This window comes from Martes martes, assembly GCF_963455335.1.
Source record: "Martes martes genome assembly, chromosome: 17".
NCBI lineage: Eukaryota > Metazoa > Chordata > Mammalia > Carnivora > Mustelidae > Martes > Martes martes.
Window position 1 is genome coordinate 4,956,626 of NC_137905.1, and position 26,229 is coordinate 4,982,854.

At 62.4% G+C, this 26,229-nt stretch overlaps 2 protein-coding genes across 3 annotated transcripts in view; both read right to left on the minus strand.

The window, feature by feature from the left end:
- Positions 1-9,123, minus strand: part of NECAB2 (N-terminal EF-hand calcium binding protein 2) — a gene marked incomplete at its 5' end in the record, with an annotated part of 29,994 nt that extends 20,871 nt beyond the window's left edge. Inside the window, 3 exons of one of the 2 annotated variants that reach the window (XM_080829570.1) lie at positions 1,317-1,425; positions 6,427-6,451; positions 8,896-9,123. In XM_080829570.1, the coding sequence (XP_080685696.1) occupies positions 1,317-1,425; positions 6,427-6,451; positions 8,896-9,123 (362 nt within the window). Of the gene's footprint in view, positions 1-1,316; positions 1,426-1,637; positions 1,866-6,426; positions 6,452-8,895 lie in introns of those variants that run through there. The other variant, XM_080829571.1, reaches the window with a different exon arrangement.
- Positions 9,124-10,252: 1,129 nt separating this feature from the next.
- Positions 10,253-20,382, minus strand: OSGIN1 (oxidative stress induced growth inhibitor 1). Its single transcript, XM_080829270.1, has 6 exons — positions 20,280-20,382; positions 16,555-16,659; positions 15,201-15,337; positions 14,294-14,485; positions 13,952-14,043; positions 10,253-11,534 (listed from the first exon to the last, which is right to left on the minus strand). The coding sequence occupies exons 2-6, from the start codon at positions 16,619-16,621 to the stop codon at positions 10,586-10,588; spliced, it is 1,437 nt and encodes a 478-aa protein (XP_080685396.1). The 5' UTR covers positions 16,622-16,659; positions 20,280-20,382; the 3' UTR covers positions 10,253-10,585.
- Positions 20,383-26,229: the final 5,847 nt, after the last annotated feature.

Consider the following 26,229-nt stretch of genomic DNA (forward strand, 5'->3'; position numbering starts at 1 on the left):
GAACGGAGACGCGGTGGTGGGCCGTGCTGGGGGCACATGCCAAGGGACCCTTTCCGGGCCCTGGTCCCCTCACTGAGAGAGGAGGGACTGCCCTGGGCTGGAGAGCTCCTGGAATCCCAGTTCCGTAAGATGCATCTGGGAGATGGCTCCTACGGCCAAAGAAATCTAGGTTCAAGGCTTTGGAAGCCCTGACTTGGAGATTCCTCCAATTCACATCCCATATTCAATGTTCTGCAAGTCCTGCAGAGAGAAAGCCTGTTTAACTGTACTCAAATGAGGATTTCAGCCAAAGCCTCCTTCCCCCTACCCAGCTGGCCCAACACAAAAGGGGGGACTGCAGGAAGTGCTCGGAAACCTCCATCTGTTTGCAGAAACCAAGCCCTTCACGGGGGCCGCGGCAGGAAGCTGTTTCCCGTGGCCTTTCCCAGATAAGGACACCTGCCCACCCTGGTCCCCAGCCTGCGCCTCCCAGGATACTCGCAGCCCCAACCTCTGGTCCGGTCACCACGGTGCTGGGTCCCCTGCAGGCACGCCTGGTGGCTGCTCCTTGTGCAGGATACCTCCAGCCTGTCTCAGGGGACGCTGGCTCAGCAAACCTGCTCCAAGCAGCACCCCCGGAACTCTGGTCCCCACGACCTGCGCGGGCCTGAGGAGGGGGATGGGCCGCGGGGCAGAGAAGGGGGCCGGGCCTCATCCTGCCTGGGGTCCCAGGGTAAGGGTGAGCTGGTGGGGTCGGGAGTGTGAGCAGAACGTACACTTTGCTCTTGACTTAGGGATGGGTCAGGCCAGAGGTTTTGGCTGGTTCTGAGATGCAAGTTCGGGGGGTTATGATGGGGTTTATGAGGTAGAGAGGAGCGGGGCTCAAGTCAGAGCTATGACTGGTATCTGGTCGGTTTGGTTTAAGACAGGACCAGTGAAGATCCAGGTCACGGAGGTCCCCTTGGGACCGGGGACGAGCACGAGGTGCCCGGGTCAGAGCCGGCTGAGTTAGCAGGAGGCGGAGGTCACTGCCAACGTCCCCTTTTCGTTACCATGTGGGCACGCTGTAGTGTCGGGGGTCCGTTCCTTCTTAGCCACGTGTGCCCAGGACAGACAAACCGGCCAACGCGACGTCCCTGTGCCCACACCCTGGTCACCCCGGCCAGCGGGGGCCACCAGACCTGACCTGTGGGTCGGCAGGTGCGGGGATGTTTCGGGTCTCCTGCCCCTCCAGGGGAGCGGGACACAGAGACTGATCGCCTCGCCAGGAAGGAAGACGGGTCCCCCCAGACACACGGCACGCCGCCCCAGCCCAGCAGCGGGGGGGCCTGGCTCACTTGGTGTTGTCGGAGTCGATCGTGTGGAAGAGGTCCTCCAGCTCCTTCTCGTCGAGGACGCCATCTGCGAAGAAGAGCCGGAACTCCTCCAGCGACAGCTTCCCGTCGTCTGCAGGGACGGGAGGAGGGAGGGAGGGCGGCCGGTGTCTGAGAGATGAGACAGCCCCGCGTCCGGACAATCCCCCAACCCACCGATCAGCTCCAGCCGGAGAATCTCCGCCCGCCCAGCGAATGGCCAGATTAACTAGTAAACTCCAGGTCGCAGAAAAATCACTGCCTCGTCCAGCTAATTCCCAAACAAGCGCATCAGCGCCCACTTACAGAGAGTCCCCGAGCCAACAGAGTCGGCAAGCGGCAGCCGGTGGGCTGGGGCTCGTTCACGGACACGTTCAACGAACAGCACCTGCTCTGGGCCAGGCCCTCTTCTCCCCCGGTTCGCTGGCCGCTGGGGTGGGTACCCTCTAAGGGAGCTCTGAGGACCCTCCTCTCTTGCTTCCAAACGCCCACACCACTCCCCCGACACCGGCACCATCTCCAACCGCAGCCCCAGGTCCCGACCCAGGGGAGGAAACGCTTCCTCTCAGCTCCGCCCCAGCCACGCGGCAAACTTGGGGCCCAAACCTTCATGCTGGCCGACGTGAGACGGCAGCCCACGGTGGGCAGTTGGCTCTCAGTCCGCCAGAGAACAGCCGTGAAGACGCCGAACCGCAGGGAAAAGACGCCCCAGGCGGGCACTGCCCAGCCTGTGTGTGCCTGGGACGGTTGGGGCCCCGCGGCCCCGGGTCCCACCCACCCCACCCTCCGTCTCACCTCTTCTCCCTCCGCCCGCAGGACCCCCCCCCCGAGCACTGGCAGGTCTCGTGGGCAGGGGGCAGGCGGTCACACAGGAGGGTGTTCGTGGCAGCAGACGCCAGTGACTCTAGGACAGGCCGTGGCCCAGCTTCCCCCCTCCCAAACTTCCTTCCACCTAAGCACACGGTTGCTGATCTCCACCCCCTCCCGGACGATCTCAGACCACTTCGAGTTGCTCCTTAAAGGAGCCATGCCTGGGGGTGTCTGTGCAAGTCAGGGAGAGGGAAGCCCCAGCCCCTTGGCACAGACCCCCTGCCGTTACTCCCAGCCAGTCTGCAATGAAAGTCCCCTACAAGCCCACGTGGCACCTCTGTGTGGATGAGAAGATGCCCCTTCCGGGTCGGGAGGGAGATCACCTCCTGCAGACCCCCCCACGGAGCGGGCCTCAATCCCAGGAACCGGAGATCATGACCCGAGCAAAAATCAAGAGTCAGACGCTTAACCGACAGAACCATCCAGGTGCTCCCATTCCTGTATTTTAAAGGCCCGGGATGATCTCTCTTTGCTCCCACAAACTCTGCAGGGGCTCAAAGTAGGGCACAGAAACCAGCCCGGCAGAGGGAGACCCTCGCACCTTGTCACGGCTTCCCTCCACCTGTCTTCCCTCCGGCCCATCAGGCCTGCAAGCGTCAGGAGACCGGAGAGAAGGAGCAAATGCCTGTGCGGGAGGGAGGGCTGCGCTAGGCCAAGGGCAACCTCCCCGCTTGCCTCTGACTTCCAGGCTCGAGTTTCAGCGTCACAGAGGGAAACGACTTTGTAGCTTTCAAAAACAAGAGCTCCCCCCGAAACAAAGCAGAGAAGCCCCACCCCACCCCCTTACACACACACACACACACACACACACACACACACACAGAAAAAAAAGCAACCATAAAAGGGCCTTCACGCTACCAGCTGTAAACGATGCACGGCCCACGGCCCACGGAGGCTCTTTCCAGTCTGTGAAAAAGAGGAGACTTTCCAAGTTTCCTCTGGCACCGGAGCGGATACAAACAAGGAGGCCCCGTGCAGAACTGCGGCCAACACGCGGGCCATTCAGTCTTCACGAGACTCCCATTTTCCAGAGCGGTAAACCGAGACCCAGAGCTGCTAAAAGATCCACAGCTGGAGCTAGAGCCTCAGCCAACTGCCCCCCAAGTCCATGCCTCCCCCTAGGCCAGGGGCAGGGTCTTCTGGTGAGAGCCCCCCCCAGGGGCAAGGCCAAGTCTGCACTGTGGGGGAGGGGAAGCGTGCGGGGATTGACTACTCATGGCTGCCACGGGTGCGGCCGTGAGGGTGTGGGGGGCATCTCCCTGCCTTCCCCTCCTTCCATCCGTCCAGGCTCCTCCGTGCACTCTGCACTCAGGCGGGCAGGCCGAGAGACACCCGCCAGGCCTCCCGGGCACAGACTTCTCGGCTGACATTTACCTTGAACGTCCTGCCACAGCCCTAATGAGCCCAGCTCTGCTAATGAGGGAAGGAACAGCTCCTGGCTCCCGCCCGGGGCCACTGTACCATCAGAGGAGAGGGCCTGGCACCCCCCTCCCAGCAAGGACACTGAGCTGGCCGTTTGCAGGTGTCTTCGCTAATGAGCATGAGCTCAGCGTCTGTCACCGTGACCTTTCAAATGCCAGGACTCTGCCTGTGTCCACGTCCCTGGAGAGGAATGCAGTCTGGCGCTGCTGGACACCACACTCCACCCTCCCAGGCTCATGCCCGGGCTGCGGGCAGACCCCTGACCCTCGGCCTCCGTGCAGGAGCCACGATCAGTCTGCCTCAACGAAGAAGCGTCCGCCCCGGGAGCCACCAGCACAGGCTGACCCCGAGCACCTGGCCCTGGAGTGCTGGAAGCTTCTCCCGGGAGACCATACCCCACCCTGCACCCCCAGGCATCGCTCCTGCGGATGCCCGGGGCAGGGCCAGCATCCACCTGTGCGTCCCATCTGCGGCTCTGGCCGCCCCTGCGGGTTCATCCCGGCCCCCCCACCAACGTGTTCTCGGTCCCCGCCGCCCACGCTGCTCCCCAGCCCGGGATCGGCAGTCCTGCACCCGCGTGCTCTGGGCCGTGCTTTGGGCATCGCTAAAAAGAGGGTGATACTTCTTATCCCAGCGGAAGTGCAGTGAAGCCCCGGTGAGGTCGAGGAACAGGGGGTGCTGGGTGGCCACCGGCAGCCCCCCGGGCGGTAAGCTCCCGGGGTAGGGTGGGTGGGAACCAAACACCTGTTGGCAAACCACGGCGTCCACGCCCACGGGTGGCGTCGGCCTCACGGTTCCCCATGGCCTGGATGCCCGGACCCGGCAACAGCCCCACCAGGGTCCTCGGAGGGCAGTCCGGGTGTCAGGCCCACTTACAGATGGGGAAACTGAGGCCCCAAGCATTTGGTGACCGGCCTGAGATCACAAGAGCCAGGACTGTGACAGAGAACGGACTCCACCTCCTCACAGGCCCCAAAGCTCCTCTGGGACCGACATCAAGCCGGCGACAACCCCTCAGTGCGGAGGCGGGGAAGACCTGAGGCCCCCAGAGGGGGATGGGCTCGGCCTCTGTGGGGGCCACAGAGCGATGTCGAGGGACCCCACTGCTGTGCTCAGGGGGCAGAAACACGGTCTCCCATGGGGCATCAGGCGACTAGAAGGAGACCCCATGTGGGCCTGTAGGGAGGCTGGCGTGCCGACCCCCCCCCCCCAGGCAGGTGCACACACACGGGTCCGTGCACACTCAGTGTGTCCAGCGGTCATCACAGAAGCAGGCATGGCCACGCAGAGCCATGGCCACCCGCAGGGAGACCAGCAGCCAGACTCCCGCTGCGCCCCATGGCCGTGCACAGCCGCACTCGGCAGGGAACAGACCTGTGACCTCGAAGCCTACAGACCATCACAAAGACCTACTGTGTGCCCACGGCAGGGACAAGCCCGCATTCCTACTAGCCAGGGACTCACGATGGGCGAAGGTGAGCACGCGGCCCCAGGCCACGGCACACTGAAGACGCCAGAGAGACACCTGCATCTGGGTCCTGGATCGAGCCCCTCCACCCCGCTGAACCGCGGAGGCTGTCTGGGCCCAGGTGCCACAGCACTTCTGGAGGTCACTGCAGGGCCCCTGCATCCCTATCCATCCCCCCTGCTCCAGGGGAGTCCCGTGTCCCAAGAGGCCTGGGAGGGACCATCATCACGCCAGGGGGCAGGGGATGGAGACCCCTGGGCCCTGGCTTCTAGTCCAGACATGCGCAAGGCCCTCCCCCAAGGCCTCTCATTCCACCCCAATACCAGGGAGGGGATGGGTCAGGGAGGGAGGGAGTGCGGGGCACCGGACCAGAGCGGGCAATTCCAGCCCACGCGGGGCAGGCACTGGGGCCCGAGGACCCCCTGCTCCCCACCCTTCCCACGTCTCTTCCCTGCACTTTCCCGATGGCCAAGGCTGCAGGCAAGTTAAGAGTAACCAATCAGCCCACTTTAGAGATGTGGAAGCTGAGGCCTGCAGAGGGACTACGTGTTACCTAAAGGCCACGGAGCGTGGCGCTGGCCCTGGGAATAAGGATGAAGGTGTTTCTGTGAAGTTGTGCTGCTCTTTGTTGCAGCTGTGAGGCTCAGGTGTCCCTTGGGAAACCTGGTCCTTTTCAGGCCCCCACCTCCCTCATGTACTGGAAAGCCTTTCTAAGAAGTCAGGAGAAGTGCAGTGTCAGAATCCACGGGCCCCGACAATGTGCCCCTCACCTCGCTGGGGAGGACACCTGACGTGGGGAAAAGTCCTGGTGTCGCAGCACAAGCTCGACCGTCTTCATGCGGCTGGGCGACCCTGAGCAAGTCACTTAACCTCTCTGGGCCGCTATGGAATTGTCAGAATAGGAGCAACAGCACTGAGGGCACCAGGTCGCGGCGAGGAAGACATGTGCCAGGTCCTGGAGGGAGGCTGGGGGCCCCCTTAAAGGGTGGTCGCTGGGCACCCCCTCCCTGGGCGGCTCTGGTCCCTCCCAGCTGTATGAAGGCTGACGCTCCCCAAGCACTTATAATACGCAGAACACCCGGGCATCACAGACACCAACTCCCTGAATCCCTGTGGCATCCCTACTAAGTATGAACCAGGGGAATTCCACTGTATAGACAGGGAAACTGAGGCACGGGGCAGCGCTGGGTCGCGGCCTTCCGACTTCAGCATCCTGTACTTTGAACTTCTAGGTGCAAGGCTGTTCATGCCCCCACCCGTGGTCCCTTCCCCTGAAGCATCAGGACAGAAAGAGCTAGGGCCTCATTCAGGGGACAGTCTGGGAGGGAAACTCACCATTTTTGTCAGCCCGGCGGAAAATCTGCAGAGAAGAGAAGTACGGTCAACTGGGGCCCCAGAGGGGCAGACGCCCTCCAGTGGCTTCTGACTCATCCTGGGATCCCACTCCCGGGGGTGTGGGGGGGGGGTGCTGGGAAGCAGAGCAGCCCCTCCCCCAGGAGAAGACCCCAGCTGGGCTCCGGGGCAGGAGGGACGCTCGAGGCAGAGCCCTCCCAGCCGCCCGCGAGGAAGCAGCGCCTACTCTCCTTCTGGGCCGCCAGCCTGCCCACGGCCACACTGGCAGCCATGCGCGCACACACGTGGACACGCAGACTCACACCCAGCCACATGCTTGCGGGTGTGCTTCCAGAGACGGCTGTCCACGCCGCCGCACCCACCGAGCTACGCGCCGTCCCACTCTCGGCATCCGTGGCCCGGGGACGCGGCCGCTGCGCCCCTCCCGGAACCCCGTCAGTTAGGTCCCAACAGAGATGTCTGCTAAGGGAACCTCGAGGACCAGCCGGGGGCTGGCACTGGAGTGTCTTCCGGGTGGGGGAGTGGGTGGAAGCAGGCCACCCAGAGCTCGGCACCCCAGCTGCAGATGTGAGGTTGTGGCTGCAGGGGGAGGGGAGGGGGGAGCTGACAGCCACCCACCCCTCCAAGGCTGAGCTGTGACCTGGTATTTGCAGGACGAGGTGAGCCATGCTGGTGGAAGGAGCAGGGGGAGGCATCACTGCCTCTGACCATCCATCCCACCTCTGGTTCTGGCCCTGGGGCCAAGGACAGATGTCACTCCCCCCCGCCAAGCACCTGAGACTGTGACACACTGAAGCCGCAGCTCAGGAAGGCTTCTCAGACATCACCCCCTTCCCCCAGCTGAAACCCTGCGCTGGGGTACCTGAGCGGGAGCCCCCGTGGCTGGGGTGGGAGGGGGAGCAAGGACCAGAGCCCCCCCCCCACTCGGAAGAGCAAAGTTGCCCCGAGGCCAGGGTCCCACCCTCAGCGGCCCAGGATGGCCACGACAACCAAGCAACCGAAGCGAAGCAGACCACGTGACGGGGCTCCAGGACTCCGCTCCCCACCCCCACGCACCACTCGGTCTCCCAGAGGAGGAAATGGAGGCTCGGAGCCCACACACACCAGCATGACGAGGACCCCGGGGCCCGCTGCCTGTACACTTAGGAACGGGGAGGGTCTGGACAGGGCTCTCCCCTGAACTACGCTGGGGTCTGGAGAGAGGGCGGCTATGCGTGTGTGTGTGCGTGTGTGTGTACGCGCGCGCTTGTGCAAGCACGCGCGTGTCCGCAGGCAACCACAAGCACCCACAGGACAGCTCCCCCTGCCCTGCCCAGCCCCCTCTGCACAGAGCCAACTGTGGGTTCCAGGAGGGAAGAAGGGAAGGGGAGAGGAGATCCACGCTCCCCCCAAGGATCCAACACACAGACACAACTCTCCCCCGAACCCACGGGGTACAGGACCCTCAGGGGCACAGGCACAACCTACGGCTGTGCTGTGAGGAGGTGGGGGTGGTGCCGGGAACCAAGCCCCCTCCGCTTCTCCCCCGCTCTACAGAGCACGTCTCCCACCCACCCCCCAGCAGTCCCTCCTGTAGAATCTCCCTCCTACTCCTGGGGAGTGGGTGGGAGGGTGAGGTGGGCTTCCCAGAGGTGGGTGCTTTGGATCAGGGAGGGGATGGGGGGGAGCTTTGAGTCGAGGGTATGGAAGGAATGGAGAACAGAGGGGGCTCCTAGTGGAGGTGGGGGTGGGGGCTGGGGGGAGCCCAGAGGGGTCCAGGCTCAGAGCAGATGGGGGCGGCCCCGCCTCTCCTGAAGGAGAGAAGACACAGGTGGGGAGGGGGCTTCACTGTCACAGAGCCGCCGGTGCCTGGGGTGGAAAGGGGCTATGGGGGATGAGAAAATCCGGGCTCATGGTCTCTGCCCGGGATGAGAGAAGGGGCACCGGAGCCTGGAAGGAGCGCGGGGGGGGGGGTTCAGAAAAGTATGGATTCAGGCAGGCATCGGGATGGAGAGGAGGGGGCCGGAGGCGGCAGGGGCTCGCGCCCCGACAGGGATGAGGGTAAAGGGTGAGGTACAGGGCTGGGGAAAGGGTAAGGGTGTAGCCATCACAAAAGTAGGGGGGCGGTGGCCGGGTCCAAGGACTCCAGGGTCCCGGCTCCGGCTCCGAGAAGGTGGGGATCCCGAGAAATGGAGGGAGGGGGTGGGAAGAGGAGGACCGTCGTGGTCCGGGGAGGAGGCTAGACTGGGATGGAGACCGTCTGGAACTCGCTGGGGCTGGGGTCGCTCTCTGGGACGCGGAGGGGCCGGGTGCGGGTCCCACTCCGGGCCGCCGAGGGGGAAAGGGCCGGGGGTCCCCCGCCCGGGGAGGAGGGGGCCTCGCGGGTCCCGGCGGGGGCGCAGGAGGGCGGCGTCGGGAGCGCCCGGGGGTGGGGGGAGGAGGGGGCTGGGGTCCCGGCCGGCGCGTACTCACGTCCAGGATGACGGCGGTGCCCCCGCGCGGCGAGCCGGGCCCCGGGCCGGGGTCCGCAGCGGGGGCGTCGGGGGCGTCGGGGGCGTCGGGGGCCAGCGGCGCCCGGGGCTCGCCCATCCTGGCGCCCACCCAGCGCAGCAGCCCGCCTAGCGCCCGGCCCTGCGGCGGCGGCTCCCGGAGCAGCCTGTGCGCGCCGGCCCTGCACAGGCGCGCCGCCCGCTCGCACATCGCGCCGCGCCCGCCGCCGCCGCCGCCCGGAAGCCCGCCGACCCCCGCCCGGCCCGCGGCCCGCCCCCGCGCGACCCCTCCCCGCCGCCGCCGCCGCCGCCGCCCGCGCCGCCCCGCCCTCCCTCCTTCTGCCCCGCGGCCGCGGCCACCGCGGGGACGGGCCGGCGCCGGGGGACGGGGGAAGGGGGGGCGCTCCGCCTGGACCCCGAGCCACGTGCCTCGTGTCCACCGCTCCCCCCCACCCCGGCCCCGGCAGCCGGGCGCGGCGGCGGGGGGCGAACCGCGGGGGCGCGGTGCTGGGGGCTGGACCCCAGCCTGGCCACTGCAGGGGCTGCCCAGGAGGCGTGGGGTCGGTGGGCGTCCGGCCGCGCAGCCGGGGGCTCCCTGGGGGCCGCCCCCCGAAAGTCTCCCGCTGCCCCCCTCCCGAAGGTTCCCCCACCCCACCCGTGGCGCCGACGCAAGGGCCGGAGCGCAGGTGTCCGGCGAGCCCGGAGCGCCCTCTGCTGGCTGCGGCTCCGGGGACCCGTGCCCACGCGCTGGGCCTCCCCCACCACTCCTGCCGGCCCGCGGGCCCCCTCAAACCTCCCCCACCAGCGCCCAGACTGGTGGCCCAGAACACCCTCTTCCCCTCGCACCCTATCCGCCCATCGTCTATCTGTCCAAAGGACGTGTTAAGGCCCGTGCTAGGCGATGGGCTGCACTAATGGGACTGGGGTGGGGGTGGGGGTGTCCTTGGCCTCCTGGCACCTAGATCCAAGCGGGCAGAGACAGATACTGGAGTGATTGCACAGATACACGAGCCATTAATAGCCATGAACTTTGGGCCCCGACCAGGGGGTTGCCCTGGGGGTAATGGAGGGGCTCCTGGCAGAAGAGACCGCCTGTACCAAGTGATTCTTCAGTTGAGAGAGTGGAAGGAGGGGTGGGCAGGGGCTATGGAAACACTCCCCCCCCACACCCTCCCCTCAGTTCCCTAACACAGCTGTGCCCCGACTTAGGGCACCATCCCTTGTCACACAGCTCCCCAGCCCAAGGCTCTCCCACACGGCCCTGTGCTTCCCCCCCTACCCCCCCCCCCCCGTGGGGCACCCAGCCCCTTCCCCATGCACAGAATCTGCAGACACAGGAGTGGAGGCAGGTACTGGGTTTAATTGGGACCCGATTCTGGAAGGAGTAGGGCCTGGAGTCCTCTTGGCTCAGTGCTCAGCTGGCGCACCAGCAGCTTTCTCCCCAAATCACAGCCTACCCTGGCCTGCGGCCTCTGCTCCCACTCTGGGCACTAGTCCCAGTCCAGGCAGCCTGGGTTCCCTGCTCGTCTTCGTCCGAGAGGCTGCTGCCTGGGCTCAGGGCCCCTCCTGTCTCCCGCCAGGAGAGGATCCCGTCCCTCGCTGGGGTGTCCAGCAGGGCTGTCGGAACCCCCCTTCCTCATTAGGGCCTGGGTACAAGGAGGCCAGGCCAGGCGTTAGGGTGGCTTCCTGGCCTCCTTCCTCAGCAGGGAGTTGGCCACGGCCAGGGCCCCACCCTGCACGAAACGCACAAAGTTGTCCCCTGCCAGCGGCCCCACAGCATACAGGCCCTCCTGGTGGGTGCTCTGGTATGTGAAAGGGTCCACATCGATGGGGTTCCTTTTGGCGCTCAAGGGCTGGTCAGGGTCCACGGCCAGGTTTGCGCCCGCCGCGGGGAGGAAGGAGAGGTCGGGGTGGGAGCCGATGAGCACGAGCACCAGGGCAACCCCGAAGACCTTCTGGAGCCCCCCGGGGTCCTGCAGCACGGCCTGGCGGTCCTCCTTGAGGAGCACCAGCCGGTGCTCGGGGAGGCTGCGGTAGCCCTCGTAGGGGCCGGGCGACAGGACAGACCGCTCCCGCAGCATCTGGTACACCTTGTGGTACTCGGGGTACAGCATCTTGGGCAGCTGGTTGAAGACCAGGCCGGGGTCGTCCACGGCCCGGCGGAAGGCATGGATCACGGGGATGTTGTAGTGGCGGGCGTAGAGGACCGCGTCAGCGGCCGACAGCCCCGCGCCCACGATGAGGACGGGGTCCGAGCCTGGGCTCACTGTGCCCGCCCGCGTGGCTGCCTCCAGGGCCGAAAGCTCGTAGTGGACGAAGGGCAGGGCCTCCCCGGGGATGCCCAGCCGGGCCGGGCTGTCCGACGAGCCTGTGGCCAGCACCACGTTGCGGGCGCACAGGGAGAAAGGCTGCCGGCTCTGGTCCTCGGTGGTCAGGAAGCCGCTCACCCGGAAGAGGGGGCCGGGCTCCCGGACCCCGGAGCCGCTGGACTCAGGCGTCCCCCACTCCACGGCTGTGACGACGGCACCGGACACGAAGTTGTGGCCCAGGCCCTTCTTGGTCACGTAGTCCCTGTAGTAGTGAGCGATGTCCCCAGCTGTGGCCCGGCTGTTGCGAAGACCTCTGGAAGGGAGGGTGGGGGAGGGAGGGTGTCAGACAGCTGACGGGGGCGTGGGAGCCGTCAGGTGCGACGGGGCGACCAGGCCGGCGGTGGGCCCCGGAGCTGGATGGTGGCTCTGCCTCCCCTGCTGTGGGACTCGGTTTACCCCCTCGGAGCCTCCAGCTCCTCATGTGTAACACGGAGCTAGTTCGGGTACCTCATCAGGGTGGGGCGGGGGGAGAGTGTGGCCTCCAGAAGCGGGTGGCCTGGGTTCAAATCCTGACTCCGCGGCTGGTGAGCTACGTGCCTGATACGCTCCATGCCTCAGTTTCCTCATTTGTGCAGCGGGGATGATGGCGGCGATGGAACTACTTCCTGTGGTGGCCGAGAGGGTCGGCTAGTGATGTGAACGGGGACCTCAGAACAGAACCTGCCCGGTGGTGAGCGGCAGGGGACAGTCACCCCTGCTCCCAGGGCTGAACACTGAGCTACGGAAAGCTGCGAGGATCCTGTTCCTGTCGAGTCCAGGAAGCTGACGCGCGGAGTTAGAGGTGACAGAGTGGCCGGCCGCAGGCAGGAGGAAGGGGGCTGTGCTGGGGGCGGGTGCGAGGGGGGCTCCTGGGGCTGGGGGCGTCTGGCTCTTGGTTCTGGGCAGCTGCCGTGCAGGTGTGAGCTCCTGCAGACATTCTACCCGCCCGCTGGAGTGGGGCACACTTCCTGGACTTCACTAAACACATTAATTTAAAAGCAGCCCCTGCAAAGCCCTTGGCAGAGTCCCCCCCCCCTCCACGCCCCGCAAGGGCAGAGGCTGTTTTATCGCCAGTGTTGTTCCTCTTGCTTTCGCTTTCACTGCCTCCCCTGCGGGGGCAAGGACCGCATGGCCAGTGTCACCGGGCGCCTGAGCTAAAGGCTTGGGCACCATCCCAGCTCCGCCGTCCGCCTGTGTGGCCGCAGGTGGGTTACGTTCTCCAGCTGCGGACAGGTTGTTCAGGAGGAACTCGCTGAAGGAGAATCCTACGAGGGGCGCCTGGGGGGCGCAGCTGGTTGAGGGTCTGACTCTTGGTTTTGGCTCAGGTCCTGCTCTCTATGGTGAGATCGAGCCTCGCGTTGGACTCTGCACTCTGCACAGAGTCTGCTTGTCCCTCTGCCTCTGCTCCTCCCCCCTCCCCCCACCCAAACCAAAATAATGGAGGATCCTAGGTGACACCCACCAGGCCCCGTGGTAGGGCCAGCTCACACGGCATCCCCCACGGCCCCGTGCTCCCCAGCCCGCCAGTCTGCTTCTGAAACTGGAACTCTGGGGTCTGTGGGTTTGTCACTTCCCCTTCTGAGTAAAAACTGTTCCAGAGAATGGTCCTAAGATGCTACAAACTGTTCTTTCTAAGAAGGGCTGGTTGGAAAGGAGGAAAGCCCCAGGACTGGGCGGGGCTTGAGAGCCCTGGAGGGCAGGGGGCGTGGCCCTTGTGGGCGTGGCCCTGCCCCTAAGAAGAGAGGGGCGAGATCTGCTGAATGGGGAATATTAAGCAGTCAGGTAAAAGGAGGATGGCAAACACAGTCTTCACCACCTGACATCCTTATGCCATATCCTGTCCTTAAAAGTAGAATATAAAAGGGTATGTCTAGAGTTAAAATTGAAGTCCTTGTCTCTCTCTCTCTCTCTGGATATCTTTGTACCAGATCTGCAGGAACACAGAGTCTTTCTGAAACTGAGTTGTGGCGTGGGGACAACAGGCCCCTGTCATGGCCCTTGGGGGTCGGAGGGAACAGAGCGTCACACAAGGTCAGCCACCACCCGAGTGGCGATCCCCTGTTTGCCAACCCCCACCCCCCGGAGCACTGGGCAATGTGGTGCCTCGATTCCGGGGATGAGCAGGGCTGGAATTCATCTGCTCAGTGACTGAGCTGTTTCCCCAGGACAGCCAGATGGGTGGGAGTTGTGGGGTCATGATGGAGCCGGAAAGAAGACGGAGGAAGCACCCCCGAACGGAAGAGCAATGTAGAGGCGTCGGGTTGGGCTGAGCTGTCTTCCTTGTCTATGTGTGGTCAAGTTTCTCTTACAAGAGCATTTCAAAAAGGAAGTGCATCCTACTCGCTGACCTTGAAGTAAAGAAATTATTGCAAGCCAGGCTTGAGTGGTGGGAAGGGCCAGCTGTCATGTCAGTATCTCTTAGGGGCTGAGATGCTCCCAGGGGCCATGTCGGGGCGGGGGCAGTTTGTCCATCAGGCGGCGGGAGCACTGGCAGGGAGTCTTGGGGTGAGCCCAGCCCCCTGTGGTCCTGGGCAAGTCTTTCCCCACCCGAACCTCAGTTTCTCGTCCTGAAGTAAGAGGAGGGGCAGGCTAGCGGAAACGCAGAACCCTTATACCTCTGGCTACTGGGCTCGACGTCCGGGGGAGGCCCAGTCACCCCCACCCTCCCTGGGCTCTCCCGAGCCGCCTCACCTTCGCTTCCTACGCATCCACTCCTTCACCTGCAGGTCCGGGAGTCCCATCCACTGGCCTTGGCTAAGCGTCACCATGGAGCCTTCAATGGACTGTGTGCGAAAGGAGTCCTTTGGTCCAGGCCTCTCCGAGCCCCCAAGCCAGTAGGGAGGGAGGGCATGGGAGGCCTTCGCTGGGGTGGGCGCAGGAGGGGAGGAGGGAGAGGAGGGCTGGGAGAGCGGGAACGTGGGGGAAGGGAGAGGCCGGGAATGGGGGAGCCCTAACTTTCAGGAGGGAGTCTCTCCAAGACCTCGGGCAGATTCGGCCCAAAACCCTTCTCACCCTCTCCCAGCTCCCACTCACATGCCAGGCTCCCCCGGGCAGGTTCCGGCCGAGGACCACATGGGGGATGGCTCGCTCCTTCTGGTGCTTCCAGGTGAGAACGGACTCCAGGTTTCCCCCAAAGTCTGTGTCTGGGCGCAGGAGGGCATCAAAGAGCAGGGCCACAGGGCTTTGGCTCCGGCCTTCGAGGCCTTCAGACAGGTAATCCAGGTCCTGGAGGGGGTGCATAGGTCAGAGCGGCACTGGAAGAAGGCTGCCCAGGCCTGCATCCCCACCCTCATATCAGGGTGGCCACACAGGCTTGGAAAATGCTGCGTCACAGAAGATAATGCACATCAACATGGTAAAGGCTCTGACAAGTCCCGCAGCTGCATTTACCTGTTTAGTTTTGCCAAACCCAGTATCTCTCAGACTTCCTGGAGTAGGAATATTTTCTCTGAGGAACTAATGTCCCGTAGAAGGCATTCTGAGAAATGCTGATCTAGACCCTTCCTTCCTTATCAGCCAGCTTTTGAGGGGGAGGGAGCTAGGAGGATGGCTGATACCGGAAGTCGGGGGGGGGGGGCAATGAGTGGCCTTCCGGAAGGCGAGGGGCATGGGTGAAGGTCTGGTGTGCCCTCTTGGGCAGGGGCTAGTGAGCTGAATGACTGAGGCAGGATTTTCAACTTCGGTACTGCTGATGTTTGGGGCGGCTTGTGCTTCGGTGGGAGCAGGGGGAGGGGGCAGCACTGTTCTTGTACTGTAGGGGGTTAAATGGCCTCCCTGGCCGCGACCCTGGGAGCCAGGAGTGCCATTGCTCCAGTTGTGACAACTGATGTCATGACTGACGCTGCGGCCCCTCATGGGCCTCACAGATGCATCTATTTTTGCCCCAGTTCCCTGGGGGGCGGGGAGTGTCCCCTGCCCCGTGCCCAGAGCTCTGACCCACCTGGTCCAGGATGGAGACCCCTGGGGACTCGGCGAGCTTCCTCTGCAGTAGTGGGTGTGGGTGCTCGGCGTCCGGTTTCACATAGGGGGTGTAGCCCGACAGCAGGTAGGACAGACAGATGCCCGAGGGACCATTGCCTGAGGAGGGAGGGTGGGGGCAGAGGGCAGGGCTCTTAGGGGCAGCAGACCACTGGCTTGGAGGGCTTTGGTCTTGACCTGTCTGGTTCATTGATTTGCTCTTTATTCATAAACATAAAACAGTGAGTCCTTAGCACGGGCCGGGCACTGTGCGTACTAACAGTGACAAAGTAAGGGACCATTGCTGAGAGCCTCCTGGGTGCTCCTTTAACAACAGGGCGATGCAGGTGACAACCACGGACGTTTACGGAGTGCCTGCTAGATGTCAAGGGATCTTAAGAACGAAACAGTAAGATGTGACAGATGCTGCTGCTGGACCAGGCCCTGCACGAAGCCCTGATGTGCAATAGCCCCTTGTGTCCCCTGGTAACATTAGCAAGGTGCTGGCTGTCCTTTTTCCCCTTCATACTGGAGGAAGCTGGGGCTCAGAGAGGTTAAGTAACTTGCTTGTGGTCACAAAGCAACACGACAGATTATAAGATCACTAAGAACTCGTCCTGTCCTCCCAGAGCTGTGTGGCTGGTCAGACAGACAAGAAAGATCTTAACAGGATAGATTCCTGGGCTCTGGGTGGGGGTGGGGGTGGGGCGAGCTGGGCAGAGAGGCTAAGGAGAGGTACAGCACCCCCACAGTGCTTCCAGTCCCCAAGCCTGGATGAGTCACACTGCTCATGTGTGGCGCTTCTTGGGCATTTACCCCCGTGACACTGCTTCTCTCCTTATCTGTCCCCCCCCTTCTTATCTTGTGCTGTGCAGAATATCACCACATGCACCATGCCCTTAGGACAAACCACGTGCAGTCTCCGATGTTCAGCTGTTTCTGATTTACAGAAATGGCCTTTGAATCGGGGAGGGACTGTCTGTGCCCATTCTGCAGACCGGAGGACAGGAACCACGTGCTTCGGCCGAGTCTGCCTCACGTGGCCCCGAGCTCCGTGCCGGGTACAACGTAAACACAGTAGCCCTCGCAGGCTTAGGGCCAGGCCCCCCTGCCCTTGCTGGGCAGCCTCAGTGGACAGTTCTGCTCCGGCTTCGGGGGTTCTTGGAGGGATCACGGGGAATGACATTTTGCAAACTGCTAGCACCGGGCATGTCCTGAATGCTCAACAGCCAATTTTGAAGACAACTTTTGTAAAGAAATGCCGGGCCTGGGCCTGCCTGGCTCCCGACCTCCCACCCCCGGGGCTCGGCGCAGCCCGTCCTCCCGGATGCACTCACCGATGATGACGACTGTGAGGGGCTCTGAGCTGCCACCGCCGAGGGGGTCCTTTCTCCAGCTGCTCATGGCTGGGGCTGGTGGGGGGCTCGCGGCTGGCGGCTGACCTGAGGGCAAGCAGGGAGGAAGGGCTACTCCGTGAGCCTGGGGTGTCATGCACTCCCTTCCCGGCTACGGGGTGTTGTCCTGTGGCTCTCAGGGTCAAGTCCAAGGTCCTCGCTGAGGCCTATCGGGATGCCACTCCCCTGTTCTTTCTCTCCTTCCCACACCTGTCCCAGTCCAAACAAACCGCCTCCCCTCCCACCCCACCAGGCAGGGTCCCCTCCTCCAGCCCAGTGACCTCCAGCTCTGAGCCTCACCCCTCTCTCCCCATTTCACCAGCAGACAGTGACAATACCCCCAGCTTATGGGCCATCCTCTGTAAGCCCTCCCCTCTCCCGCAGCAAGCCCTGCCCAGCACTTCTGTGACCTCCACAGTCCCCACCCCACAATCCAGCCCTCAGGTCTCCGGTGCAGCCGGTGGCCTTTGGAACCATTGCCCAGCAAGGTGCTTCCTAACTGGTGACCACAGGCCCATTCCTGGACCTCTCTGGGTCTGATTCCTCATCTAGAAAATGTGAATAATAAGTTTCTACCCTGTTGGGTTGCTGGGGGGACACAGGGAGGTAATCTCCGTGAAGCACTGGCTGGAGCGAATATGCCACTGGGCACGGACCGGAGCCCACTGCCAGCTCCAGCGGCTCAGACGGAACAGGTGGCCTTGAAGCTTGGCAAGCGGAAGTCACTGGGGTTGGGGAAAATGCCAGTAAACTTGCCGGTTTCTGGAACACCTACGCCCCCTGCTGGCCACAGGCCTGCAGCGCATCACCCATAGGGACCTAAACCCAGTTCCTGGGGGGGGCAGGTACCAGAGGGAGGGAGCGTCCAGACCCCCCTGCTCCACCTCCCCCAGACCCAGCTAAGGGGGCCTCCGACCTCACCCGCTGCCCGCACGCTGCTGTCCTGGGGGCCACAAGACAACGGAGCGTGTGAGGAGTGTGTGGCCTTTAGCATGGACCTAGCTACTCCTCGCGCGGCCGCACGCAGGAAGCCCTGTCGGTTACGAACCCAGGTCACAGATGTGTCACCCGAGCCCAGAGAGGGCGCACAGTCGCTCAGTGTCACAACGTTGGCTTTGAAACCGGTGCCGAGTCTTTCCCTGTGTGTGCACTGCGCGTGCCACCGGCCTGCCCCAGTGAGACCCGGAGCTCACACACACGCGTACAAGAGTGAGTGGGCTATCACGTGTCCCCCCAACCCCTGAGCAGCCAGGGATGGGGGCCCAGGGTCACTGCCCGCAGAAGTCTTCTGGACAAGGCAGAAATCTGGATTTTGATGTGCATTCTCAGATTTGGAAAAGTGGGCAACCAATTCACACTTGGAAGAAAAAATCTTGACTGGTGACAAAACATGGCCGGGGCCAGAATACGACCTCCACATGTGCAGAGGGACGGACACACCAGCATCCACCTGGAGCAGATGGAAAGGAAGATCCCCCCCGCCCCAAGCAACAGGCCGGTGAGAAACCCAGTGTTGCTCCCCCGGGGACAACAACAGACCTTCTCCCGCACTTTAGTGAATGGCTTGCACCTAAGTGATGGCACTGGATCTGATGACCCTGAGAGGGGAGCCATGTCACCTCGGCCGGCGGGTGAGGAAAGGGGGATTCAGCGGCGAAGGACCCATGGCAGGAAGTGTCACGTCACGTGGCATGTCAAGGACACCATCATCCTGGGAAAAGTCCCCCCGCCGCTGGACCCCGGGGCCCCTGGGGATGGAAGATGGCAGCAGGGACTGCGCGGCCTTCTCCACACAGGGTTCTCTGCAGGGGCCGAGCTGTCTGCCCGGGGAGAGGGCCTGGGGGGGCGCCCCCCCACCATTACCACCACCTCCCACACAAATGGCTAACGTTTGCGCAGGTCTATGTCGAGCTGGCTAGGTGCCAAACATGTTCTAACCACTTCACACACGTTAACTCATTTAACCCTTATTTAACTGTGTACCCTTCCAATCGCTCCCATATTACAGATAGAGCGGCTGAGGTCATGGAGCTGGGCTCCAGAGTGCAGAGTGACAGGGTGTGACAGCTTCCGCCAGACGCCGTGGGGAGCAGGATGGCAATTCCCCAGCACACTCTCCTAGAACCTCCAAACAGCCCCAGGTCCGCACCCCTCATCTCTCCTGTCTCCAGGAATGACAGCAATGGGGACCCACGCGATGTCCTTGCTGAGAGCTCCATATGCCTTACAACTTTAATTCTCATGGCAACCCACTTCACTGATGTGAAGACTGAGGCTCAAGGTGGTGAAGCCATGCCCCCGAGGTCATAGAGCCAGTGGGTGACAGATCTAGAGTTTGACCCCTGGGGTTTGAGTCCATGAGGAGTCCCCATGGCCCCCCAGAATGAGCACGCCCATGCTGGGCCACGCCCTTCACCCCTCTTGTCCCTTTGACCTTCTTCTCCCCCAACCCACAGGGGCAAGAGGCACTCCTAGGAGCCCTTGGTTCGCCTCTTATCCTGCTTCCGGGAAGGTGGAGGGACCCATTTCCCATCAGAGCTTTTGGGCTCCAAGTTCAGTGCTCCCTTCCAGAAGCCTCCAGATGCCACATACATGAGGTCACCACCCCGAGGTCACTTCCTGTGCAGCGTCCGGAGCAGCTGAGAACTCTCATTACCTTGGAAGACCACACACGCTGCCAAGGGACAGCAGACGATCTGAAACTATTTTCATTTTCATTTATGCGTTTTAGTTTTGTGGTGCTGCAACGGCCCACTTTTAATGTTCACTTTTTGCTCGAGTCCCTCCTGAGGACAGCAAGTGCCAGCTGCAAACAGCTCCCGGGAGAGTCTGTCATTCACAGAAGCAAATAAGCAAAGCAAAAATGGGAACATGGGCCGCCATCAACGACGGACGTTTCCTTGACGTCTGCAGCACCGGCGTTTCTAGTGTTCCTGGGGCTGGAACTGCTCTGAGCCTCCGGGACACCTGCACGGCTGCATCTACCGGGCACTGCTGGTGGCCCTCTGCTCACTTGACTTTGGATCTCCCCCAGGCCCAGCCCACCCAGAGGGCCTTCTTAAGGCCTTCTTAACCCTGGGGCGGGAGGGAGAGACCAGGGTCGGGAGGGAGGTGGCTTCTTGCCCAGGAACCTCCCAGACGCTGCCAACGAGTTCAAGTCTTGCCGCCGACCGTCGGAAGACGGGCAAGGTCCCCCGGAGGAAAAGCCCGTGGGAACAGTGCCACCAAGACAGGGACGTGAGGCTGAAGCAGGGTGCGGGGGAGGAGGGTCCGTGGACACGAGCGCTACCTGCCCGCAGCCCCGGGGCCCAGCGGGGTGCGCCCCCTCCCTCCTGGGCCTCCCCGACCTGGAGCAGCCCCGCCCCGTGCTCAGCACCCCAAGCCTGTCAGGCGCCAAGTGCCCGGGACGCAGGGTGCGGGGCCGAGAGGCGCTCCCCGCCCGGCTGCAGGACCCAGGGGCCGGGCGGCGGGCAGCGCGCCGGGGCGGCCACACCTCCCTTCCCTGCGGCGAGCGGCGTCACGTGGGCCGGGGCGGCGGCGGCCGAGGGGGCCGGGCACCTGGGGACCGCGGCGGCGGCGCGCGCGGCAGAAGAGCGTCCGGCCCGGCCCGCGGGGCCCCCCGCCCCCCGTTTCTCCCCCACAGCGCCCGCCCCGCTCAGGCCACTCACCTGACCAGCGCGGGGGCGCGGCGAGCCTGGCCTGGCGCGCGCCGGGAGGGCCGGCTCTCGGGGCCACCGCGGAGCAAGTGGCCGTCTCCCCGAGGGGACCGAGGAGGCTGTGCGAGGCGGGGAGGCCGGGGTATTTCACGGCCCCGGAGGAGGCGGGCGGGGGCGGGGCCAGGAAAACCACTTTCATAAGCGTGAGTCAGCAGGGGCCCCTGGATGAATGAACTTGCACCAGACCCACGGCGGCCTTAAAGGGACCCCGCCGCGGGGGGTGGCGGTGTCAGGCGCCCCCCTTCCCGGGGGCGGGGGCTCAGTCAGTAAATAGAGGACCCAAAGGCCCCCGATCCAGCCAACCCGGCCTTTTCTCCTAGGCAGGTGGCCCTTGAAGTGCAGAAGGACACCCTCGGGGCACTGGGTGCCGCCCCCTTCTCCACTGGACTCGCCCCACCCCGTATAAAGCCCTCGGGCATCAGCCTGCCCAGGGTGAGAGTCTGGCTCTGAACTTCCTGGGCAAGCTGCCTCAGTTTTCTCATCTGAAAAATGGGGCCAGCGAACAGGCTGTCCGTCCTGGGGGGTGTGGCCGTTAGGGGATGCCATTCTTGGCTCCCCGCCTAAAACATGAAGCCGCCCCCTGAGTGGGTTCCCCGGTTATTTTCTCTGCACACTTGCTGGTCCTTCCTTATTACTGCGTTGTCTCTCCCCAGACCAGGTTGTGGGTTCTGCGTGGGCAGGAAGTGTTTCCGTGTCCGCTTCATCCCGAATCCCGAGTGGTGCGCAGGGAGGGAGGGAGGGCGGGACGGAGGCCGGGTAGAGTTGGAGCCCTGTCTGGCCGGTAGACCTCAGTGCACATCAGCGGCGATTTTCATCACTGATGTGACTGGTAACCAGGCTGTCCCTTCCTGTCTGGGGACTTCCCCGTAGTTGGGGGCCTGTGGGAGGCCAGGGAGGCGCTCACCTCGTGTGCAAAGGTTGAAGGGGGCACCCAAAACAGTGATGAAGAAGATCGTGTTTTCGTGCAACATTGTTTTGAAATCAAAATTAGGGGCGCCTGCCTGGATCATTGGGGGAGTGTGTGACTCTTGATTGTGAGTTGTGAGTTTGAGCCCCATGTTGGGTGTAGAGATCACATAATAAACAAACTTCTAAAAAGTCAACAGTAGTGCAAGAAGTGGAGGATGAACCGGATATTAATATTTCAGGACTCAACGGGACCCGTAACGGTGCAGTGCTGAGCCATACTGGAGCTTGAGGCTAAAGGAAAAATCAGAATACTGATACTATCTTTATTCGAAACTTTGCTATTTTCTTCATCCTGCATTTTTGGCGCTACTCTCGATTTTTAAAAATATCATGGGAACGCAACACTGTGAGTCTCGATCGATTATGAAACACTTCAGTGCCCCTCCTGGTTTGTGTGGTCCCCCTCCTGGGGCTGGTGGCCACAGGGGATGGGGTTAGGGTGTGCACACTGTGGACTATGTACAGGGAGGGATGAGGGGGGATGGGGAAGGCAGGGACCAGGTCGGACGGCAGGGCTCTTTTGGGGACAGGGTCTGGCGTCCCGCCAACGAAAGAATACCTCTGAGGAGGCAGAGTCCTGCTGGGACAGACAGACAGACAGAGACAGAGGGGAGAGCTGGGGTGGGGAGGGGCTGGAGGGAACCGAGGGATTGAGGGGCAGCATAAAGAGCGGGGCAGAGAAAGGAGACCCCGGGCTTAGGGAGATTAGGGGACAGGAGCCCGGGAAGGGGGCTGCACCAGGCCAGGTGTGAGGGGGAGCACGTCCCTCCTGCCTCTGCTCCCCTCCTGCTGGGGGGCTCATGGGTATCCGCCCTGTGCCCACGACCCCACTCTCAGAAGGGTCCTGCGCTGGGTGTCACGCTCTGCTGTTCCCACTCTAAAATCCTTATTAATTGTTGAATGAGGAGGTCCCTTGTTTTCATGTCGCACGGGGGCCCACAAATCACGTGATGGGGGGCACCTTGCTTGTGGTGAGCTGGGTGAGAGGGGCCCTGGGCGGGGCGAGTTCTGGTAAGGCACTGCCCAGGGGAAAGTGGCCTTCCCCATCCTTTTCTCCTGGGGTCCTGGGCAGCAGCGCCGTGTGGGGCCACGTGACACTGTCCGTGGCCTGTGGCAGGGACAGCGGGAAGCCCAGAGTACAGCTCCCCAGCTGGCTTCTAGTCCCTTGTAGGTACGCTGTGTGACCTCAGCTGTGGCTTACCTCTCTGGGCTTCTGTTCCGACATTCCTGGACACCTGGAATGGGTACCCCCTGCCACCCCCATCCCCCGCCCACTCCAGGAGCCCAGGACAGTCCCAGCACGGGGAGGGCAGCTTCCCTCTGACCTACCTCTAGTACGGGCTGTATCTTTCCCTGGCAGCCACCTGGCTGTGTCCACTTCCCCATCCCAGGCTCTGGACTGCAACTTCCCAGTGTGTCTGGATGTGTAAACTGAGGCAGAGAGAGACAACCCCAAGTCAGAGACTCCCACCTGGAGCGTCTCAGCCCCTGTGGGGCAAGGCTGCGGCTCAGAGTCAGAGAGGAAGGCCTGGGAAGGAGGCAGGCCCCCAGGTTCCCCATCTCTGGCTCTGGCCCACCCTCCCTCCCGATCTGCCCCACCACCCCTGCTGGCCCTGACCCCTTTTCTGGATTTGGAAAATTTGCTGATACAGAGAACTGTGGGCGAGATGTGGACCTTCTTCCCTGCTGCCTGCTTTTTCTGCCAGGAGATTGTGGGAAATAGAAAGTGTTGAGTGGCTTCCAAAAAGCTCGACCAAGACAAAGACCGATAATGTCACGGGCGACACAGGGATGATGGTTAGGGGGGCCATGGAGAAGGAAGCAGCAAGGCAGGTAGACTTGGGGTGACTGGCTTTCTTGGACTCTGCTGGGTGCCCCGATCCTTCCACACCTGCCTGTCCCTTTCTCCCCCACAAGTTTGGGTGGCTGGGACGCCTCTGGATCCAGAAGTACTGAAACTAGGGTTAGAAGATGTAGCAAATGAAAATTACAGGTACACTGGGGGGCCTGGGGGGCTCAGGTCATGATCCTGGGGTCCTGGGATTGAGCCCCATGCTGGGCTCCCTGCTGGGCAGAAAGCCTGCTTCTCCCTCTCCCACTCCCCCTGCTATGTTCCCTCTCTCATGGTCTCTCTCTGTCAAATAAATACATAAAATCTTTAAAATAAATAAATAAAATTGCAGGCACACAGGCCATTGAAATTCAACTAAGAAAGAAGTATGAGCCTAAATGTGTCCCATGCAATATTTAGGATATACTTACACTAAAAAAAATTTTTTTTCATGGTTTATTTGAAATTCAGTTATGTGGGCAGCCTGTAAATTGTAAAAGTAAAATACCGTAGGTTTGGAGAGTTAGGATAAAAAAAACAAAGGTAAAACGCCTCATTAATAACGTTTACGAAGATTATGTGTCCAAGTGAAAATATTGTGGACATCTGGGGTTAAATAAGGTCTATTATTAAAATTAATTTCACCTGTTTCTTTTTTACGCCTTTAATGTGGCGACTGGAAAATTTACACATGTGGTTGTCGTTAGGCTTCTGCGGGACGTGGGCACCTGCTGCTTCTGCCAACAGTGATGTTCCCGGATTTGACAGCGAAAGCCCCGTCGTGTTCCAGGAACACTTTCGGTCCCTGGGAAACCGCACCGGTTGGGCATCTGGATCATTCATTGCAAGAAGCTGGGCAGTGTGCCCTGGGAGAGGTGCTTCCCTTCTGGGCCTCAGTTTCCCCATCAGGGCACTGGGCTTGCAAGGTGGTGACAGCTGTGGCAGAGGCCCAGCCCTAAGGAGGGGCTCAGACACAACAGCCCCTACCCTACCGCCCACGCCTCCCCCAAGCTCCCAGCATGTGCTTGGGAGCTGGGGAACCAGCAGAGGGAGGATAGGGTAGCGTCAGGGTGCTTCCCTGGGGTCCTGGAAATTTAAGGATCCCTCGTGCCCCCATACAAAACCACCATTTCTCTCCCCCTACGAAATCCTAGGACTCTTCCGGGGGCTGCTTCCGGCCCATGCCTCCTCCCTCCTCCCTTGTGGCAGCTCCCACAGCACTGCCACTTGCCGGACACCTCCAGGCTGTAGACGGAATGTTCTTTACACACAGCTGAGGCTCAGAGAGGCCAGTCTGGAGCCTGAGGTCACACAGCTTGAGCCACAGAACTGGGGCTTGAACTGGACACTTCCAGCGAACGAGCAAAGGAGCAAAGCCTCCTTCCGGCCTGGAGCACAGAGGCACGCACAGCCTGCAGAACTCTCCAGAAAGGCCCGCCTACCACCATGGTCGTCCTCCGGTCTGTATGCATTTTGGGGACTGGTGCGTTTTGATGTGCGCTAGTGTGGTGAGGACAGGCTGCACGGGGCTGCTGTGCTCCCATTCTACAGGTGAGGAAGCTGAGGCCTTGTTAAGCGTGGCCCCAAGTCACAGCCAGCGGTACAGTGGGACTGTGCCCAGGAGCCCTGGCTGGACGAGACCAGGCCCTTCCGGCACGTGACACCAGAGCTAATATTTGCCTTTGCCATTTACAAAGCCTTGTCACCCCCTTATCTCATCAACTCCCCCCAGGCAGGGGGTGAGCAAATATTTTCAGTAACAAGTGGAGTTGACAGATGACGAAATGGAGGAGGGGGGGGCTTGCCCAAGGCCACTCTTCCCCACGAAGTGGTAGAGGGAACTTGGGCTTAAGACCGCGCTGGGACGGGTGTGAGCTGCTGGGGCCTGGCCCAGACTGGGTTGATGACCCAGGGAGTTGCTGCAGAACCCTGGGGAAATGAGGTCAAAACTGGAGGAGCCCCCCCCCCCCAGCAACAGAGAGACTGGGAGGTCAGAAGCCACAGGCGGAGGCGGCGGGGGGTGGTTGGGCCCCAGAAGAGAGTCTGCACTGGGACTGGGGGCGAGTCTGGTGGGGGGCTCAGCCCCATCCTGCAGCCACATTCTCTGCTTTCTGATTCACCTGTCCCCTCCTTCAAAACTAGGAGGAAAGTTATGGCAGGAGAGCGCCTGCCCCTCGGTCAGGGTGGCTGGGGCTCCGGTCCAGGGATCAGACCCACAGGGACTCTGACTCCCTCACCTCCAGCTGTGTGACTTGGGGCAAGTGTCTTAACCCCTCTGAGCGTCCCTTGCCTTGTGCGGAGACACAGACAGCCGAGCAGCCTTCTCATCCCTGGTGCTCATGGGAATTGCCTGGTGAGAGTTTAAAGCCACCTGGACACACAGGCCACTGGCCTGGAGATTCCGACCTGGCTGGGCCAGGGTGCGGCTGGCCCCGGGGAGTTTCACCCACAATTTGCTCGTGGGGAGTGGCTGGCTCCCTCTGTCCTTGGTGCAGCTGGGGGATGAGCGGAATCAACACAGCCTGAACGCCCCTGGCCCGTGGAGGGCCCCCCCACGCGAGCGCCCCTCCCAGCCTGCGGCCTGACCTCTGTGAGCCACACTCCTTGTGCGGTTGTGGGAAGAATCATGAGGTCTGAAAAGGGGAAATACATCTTCCGAGGAGCCAAAACACCAGGACAGCAGGGGCTAGCTAGTGACCCCGGTGGAGGGGGGTCTCACCGGAGCCGCGAAGCACCAAAGACTCAACCGCTGACGAACCTCCATGTCACCTTGCTCATTTGCCGTGACTCAGTTTCCCCAACTCGGTTCTATGCCACTGACTTCTGAACTCGGGAGGACTTGACATTTGCCCCTTGGCCTTGTGCCGTATCATGAGATAGTCCAGTCCCAGTGCGACCCCCACGTGGGAAACAGCTCTGCTGGACTGGGAGACCCCCTCCCCACTATCCCCAACGGCTCTGATATTACCAGCAGTGGCTGTGAGCGACCTCCGGGGCCGCTGCTGACCGCGCGTCAGCAAGGGACGGCGAAGGCCCAGATGGAAAGACTCTGCAGCCAGAGCCGATGTGGAAGCCTTGGGAATGCCAGAAGCAGGAGCAGCG